Source organism: Saccostrea cucullata, unplaced genomic scaffold, assembly GCF_032062105.1.
Source record: "Saccostrea cucullata isolate Sc308-1 unplaced genomic scaffold, CSIRO_AGI_Scuc_v1 ctg9390, whole genome shotgun sequence".
In the NCBI taxonomy this organism is placed as follows: domain Eukaryota; kingdom Metazoa; phylum Mollusca; class Bivalvia; order Ostreida; family Ostreidae; genus Saccostrea; species Saccostrea cuccullata.
Genome location: NW_026925113.1, coordinates 7,756 through 12,850, shown reverse-complemented (window position 1 = coordinate 12,850; position 5,095 = coordinate 7,756). Strand labels below are relative to the sequence as shown.

General features: G+C 33.5%; 1 protein-coding gene across 1 annotated transcript; it reads right to left on the bottom strand.

The window, feature by feature from the left end:
• Nucleotides 1–801: 801 nt before the first annotated feature.
• Nucleotides 802–4,578, bottom strand: LOC134268078 (uncharacterized). The gene is made up of 2 exons (XM_062750277.1): nucleotides 4,442–4,578; nucleotides 802–1,678 (listed from the first exon to the last, which is right to left on the bottom strand). The coding sequence occupies exons 1-2, from the start codon at nucleotides 4,497–4,499 to the stop codon at nucleotides 1,377–1,379; spliced, it is 360 nt and encodes a 119-aa protein (XP_062606261.1). The 5' UTR covers nucleotides 4,500–4,578; the 3' UTR covers nucleotides 802–1,376.
• Between the last annotated feature and the right edge of the window lie 517 nt (nucleotides 4,579–5,095).

Here is a 5,095-nt window from a genome sequence, read left to right as displayed (position 1 = left end):
ACTGGGGCAGAAAATCTGAAACTTATGTGGAAGCATCCTGGGGTAGTGTAGATTATAAATTGTTTAGATCATGACCGCCGGGGGTAGGGTGGGGCCACAATGGCGAATCAAAGTTTTACATAGAAATATATAGGAAAATCTTTGAAAATCTTCTTCTCAAGAACCACTGGGCCAGAAAAGCAGAAATCATGTGGAAGCATCCTAGGGTAGTGAAGATTTCAAATTGTCTAAATTATGATCCGTGGGGTAGGTGGGGTCACAATATGTATTACAAGGGGGAAATCTGGTAAAGAACATACTGATCAAAGCTTCTCAGGTGAGCGATGTGGCCCATAACTATCTTCTAATTGGATATTTGCGACCGTTAATGCTGATTTATTGGTCGCAAACTGAGTTTTACCGGCGACGGTTATTCCCATTCTAATGCAATCTAAGCATTTTGTTTGTAGTTTACGACTTATTTTGATGAACTTTTGTTAAATGAAATACGTCACGGAGCATTGTGTTTTTGCGGAGCTCCATTATGACTTCACAATGAAAATTTTAATGCTCGTTTAACTGCTTCAAAGATCAGTGCATTCGCCAATCAATACGTATTTTACAAGCCAATTCCATTAGAATAATTTCTTACAGAACTTTGACGTAGTCTGGTCCCCTGTCTCATTCTCGGAGTGTACAAAGCATAAAACAGAGACGGTAAACCAGGCTAAAATTGACGTTGAGTCGGCGAAACAGATGACGTAGTTTCCATCGAGATCGATGTCTAAAGCTGTCAGTATTTATAGATATGTAACACTATAATGATATAGGTACTATGTTTATTGGATAAAAAATTACACAGTTGTCAAATTTTAATCTTAGTCACAAGATTTGTTGTGCGAAAAGAATCGATGCTTCTTTCTTTGCAAGGGGGTTCTCTGGTTTGGGTGGGCTAAGTTTCTATTTTCTTTTTAAAGGGAGGAATGCTTTAAAACATACAGGCTAAAATTTTAAATCTGTTAAAAAAGTCTAATACATGTAATGCTAATAATCAAATAAATAAACAAATAAAAGAGAAAAAGGAAGTTTCTTACAATGTTTGTGTAAGGGGTAGGTGGGGGTTGGCTTACAATGCCTTTTTTCCCTACACAAATAAGTTCCATTCTAATTTAGACTATGTGGAAGGCTTTACGAATGTTTGTAACTTAAAAATAGGTATCTAGCAATATAAGCAATTCAGCCGTGAACAATGTTAAAAAGATTTCTAAAATGAGAGAAATTATCTTGTTTTTTTTTTTTTCTTCAGAGAAGCTGAGTTGTTTCTGGATAAAAAGTGCTTTGTAACATCAATATTTCTTCTGAACTTTCAAATATATTGATTAAACACATTTATGCTCTCAGTCAATATACTTTATTTCTGATCTGAAACAAAAACGAGTCAGATCTAATAACACGAGTGATCCAAACACAATGGAAAGTATTATTATCCCTATGAAGCCGGCGGCCTGTGCTGATGGTCTTGGGTCTGACGCAGATATGAGGGTACGGGTATGAGAGCTAGTATTTCTTGTATCAACCTTCAGTTCTTTTGTGATGTTGTTGACTTTTTCCTGAGTAACTGGATCAAGATCATCGTATGTAACGCCAGCGGAATTACACGCACAATCACAACTTTTGGATGCCGCAACAAATCTGTTTTCTACAAAGAAATGAATTAATTTTTACAATGAAAAAATATCCATATAACGTTTCCTGGGAAGAATAGAAAATGGCTCAAAAAGCAATACTGGAATAATTGAGAATTTCGGTAGACTAAGAATTACAATATCTTTAAAGTATGGAGAATAACTTCCATTGACGAGCCTCGCCAAAACGTCAAATCGTAAGCGAATTTCGGAACGCCTGAACTGTTTTGTGGCTATTACGTAGTGATGATATAACATCGTTAAATTTCAAGACATGATATAAGATTATTTTGTAATGCAATATCAAATTAGTTTACTTTTCATCAAATTCATTTTAAAACTTAGGCTAGCCAAAAGCATCCATGGACGAGTTCATCTGTCACTCTTAAATGTTACACGGAATAACCAATCGTTAACATTTTCTACAACGATCTGCTTAGTTTAAGTGATATTTATTTTAATTGCACATATAAACTTAAGTTGAATTCTATCCCGATAGCCACAGATATATATTTATAGTTTCAATATTCAAGAGGGCTGGGTGGTTTTGGCATTTTTCTGTATTGATCTCCTTTAGAAGAACATCATCATGATACGCCCGTCAAATAATTTCAATTCTCTTAAACAGTTTTGAGTGCAAGAAAATCATGCCAACCTTGATTCAAAGATTTCCATGATTTTTCCTTTCTTTAATTTAAAAGTATTTGCTGTTTATACATTTCCTGTGGTGTAGGCATACATTATAACAAATATTACATCATAGATTGTTAGACCTCGTCAAATGTCCATCATATTAAACAGTTCTTCATAATTTTATTTAAACAACTTAATTTTTTCAAATTGATTTTGAAGATAAATTTTAAGGCTGGTCATCAAATGACATCTGCTATAAACTGACCAGCAGTTCTTCTGTCTAATTTCCAAAGGAATTGAGACAGCTAGCCTTCGTACATTGAACTCATTAATTATTAATCTTTTATTGGATACTTGTCCACTCACTCGTTTTGGATTTGCACGGAAGATTCTATCATTGGAAAGGTACACATATAGGACGCAGAATATTTAGGTAGCCCCCCCCCCTCCCTTTACTTTGAAATCATTGCTATAGGCAAATGAAAAAAAATTATTTTTATCCAAATAAGTTGTTTTCGAGTTAAAAGTTTGCTGTAAATGACTGCATCATATGAATATCTTATAAAATGTGTAAAGAAACTTATTTAGATATAAATAATTTTTTCATTTTCCTTGAAAAAATACAAAAAAATTAATATAAAATAATTAAGAGCTAATATCGACTGAAACCATTGTTTAAAAAAGGATGTCTCAAAGATCTATCAATTAAAAGTTGTTGTGGCAGATCCTATGACTTCCTGATTTGTTTCTTCTTTATGAAAGGTGTTTTTTCAAGTTTGGAAAATGAAACTAGTCGAAGGGTGAAAGATCTAGCGAATATTGTTGGTTTGACAAAACATTGACGTTCTATTTGTTCCCCAAACTCCTTTACTCTTCATGGCGTGTGGTTTTGGACGCTGTCATGAAATCAAATGTAGTGGATCCCTGGTTCCTGGTCCTTCCTCTCATAAACCTTTTGATTTGTTGGCAAAAATTTTGCTTTCTAGACTCCTCCTGAAAATGATCTACCTCCCCAAATAAGAATTTGAACAAGACCACTAATATTTAAGAATATGACATATAAAAATGTCTTTGTGCTCTTGCAATTCTTTGCTCTTCTCAGACCTTTGCTGTTTTTGTCAAGTGCATCTTATTGTTAATTTGTTTTGAGGGTTTAGAGCAATGGATTCAAGTTTCATTATCTGTTTGAACTTCAGAAAGGTGGAAAACTACAATTTCTGATTTTTAAAAAAAAGGTTTAGATATACATGTACTTACACGCTGTAGTTTTCGTTCATTTTTAGCTCTACTGGTCAAAGCTTATGCCATAGTCATGCGTCCATCGTCGTCAGCCTGTCTGTCTGTCCGTCTGTAAACAATTTTTCAAAATGCTACTCCTGCTACAGTTTTGGTCTGATTTCAATATAACTTGGCACACAAGTAGACTATACTAAGATACATAATTCTGGATATCGGTTTTTGATTTCGATGAACGATGTTGCCAAGGTTACTAGAAATAGAAATTTCTGTGAAATACTTTCAAACTGCTAATCCAAATACAGTTTCAGTCTGATTATAATATAATTTGGCATGCAAGTAGACTACACTGAGATACATTATTATCAGTTTTGTGTTTTTGATTTTATTGATTGATGTCATAGTAATTTGAATTGAAAATTCTGTAAAATTTTATGAAAAGCTACCCCTACAGTTGTAGTCTTATTGCAATCTTGCCACAAAAAGAGACTTAATCAAGGATCATTATTCTATTTATTGCTTTTGTGAAGTTTTAGTCCCAACTACTACTTTTCTCTTCCTTTATTATAAGTACTTACTAGTAGAGCTACAGTCTCGACAGAGTCAAGCTTAATGTCACATGATTTCGATGTTGTTTGTCATGGAGTTCAGGACATTATTTATTGAACAGCCCTCGTAGGTAACTCAGTACATTGATACAATGATACAAAATGTTAACACTTACCATGTATTTCTTCTGAGCTGTAAGTGCTAGCCTAGTCAACCTATACTTTTAATGCCAACTTATTTATATGTCTATACTTATTAATAACTAAATTTTGCAATTAAACTCCAATTCGGCTACATCAGAGTTCTTACTTACTCCTCAAGGAATACATATGGATTGAAATACTTTATGTTAAACTTACGGTTGTCCTGGCTTGTTATCAGAAGAAGTAAAACCATTACTTTGTATTTTATCGCCATGGTCTATCCTCCATTTGGTTGTACTGAAAAAAAAAAGAATCGATCGCAAATGTTTTATCGCTTGTTGAAAATTCACTTCAAAATAACCCAATCGATGGGAATATTTATGTAGAAAATCAATAATTTCTCGAGAAGCTGAAATGTAAATATGTGAACCAAGAAATGCACTGAATATTCTCTTCGGGTCGAACGTTCTACCAGATGTTATTTTTCATATGAAGTCTCGTACAAGCTTACCTTTTCTGAATGTCTGAAATGTGATCTTCAATAAAGAGTGGAATATAATATTTTTCAACTAAAAACATAAAGCTGACAATTTTACTGCTTTGCAGACTCTCTCTACAAGACACCCTAACCTCAGGATAATTTTGTTTATTAAGATTGACCCACCATTTGAAATAAAATAGAATTTAGAATAATTCCAAGTATTCTAAACATTATACAGCTATATAAAAAACTAGAGATACTCTTAGCAATGGGCTTACTAAATTATACCCCTCTCCCATTTGAATATAATGGCAGTGGTCATGTTTTGCTATGGGAAACACAAAAAATATACGAGGGTTGTCCAAAAAGTTCGTGGACAATTAAAATAA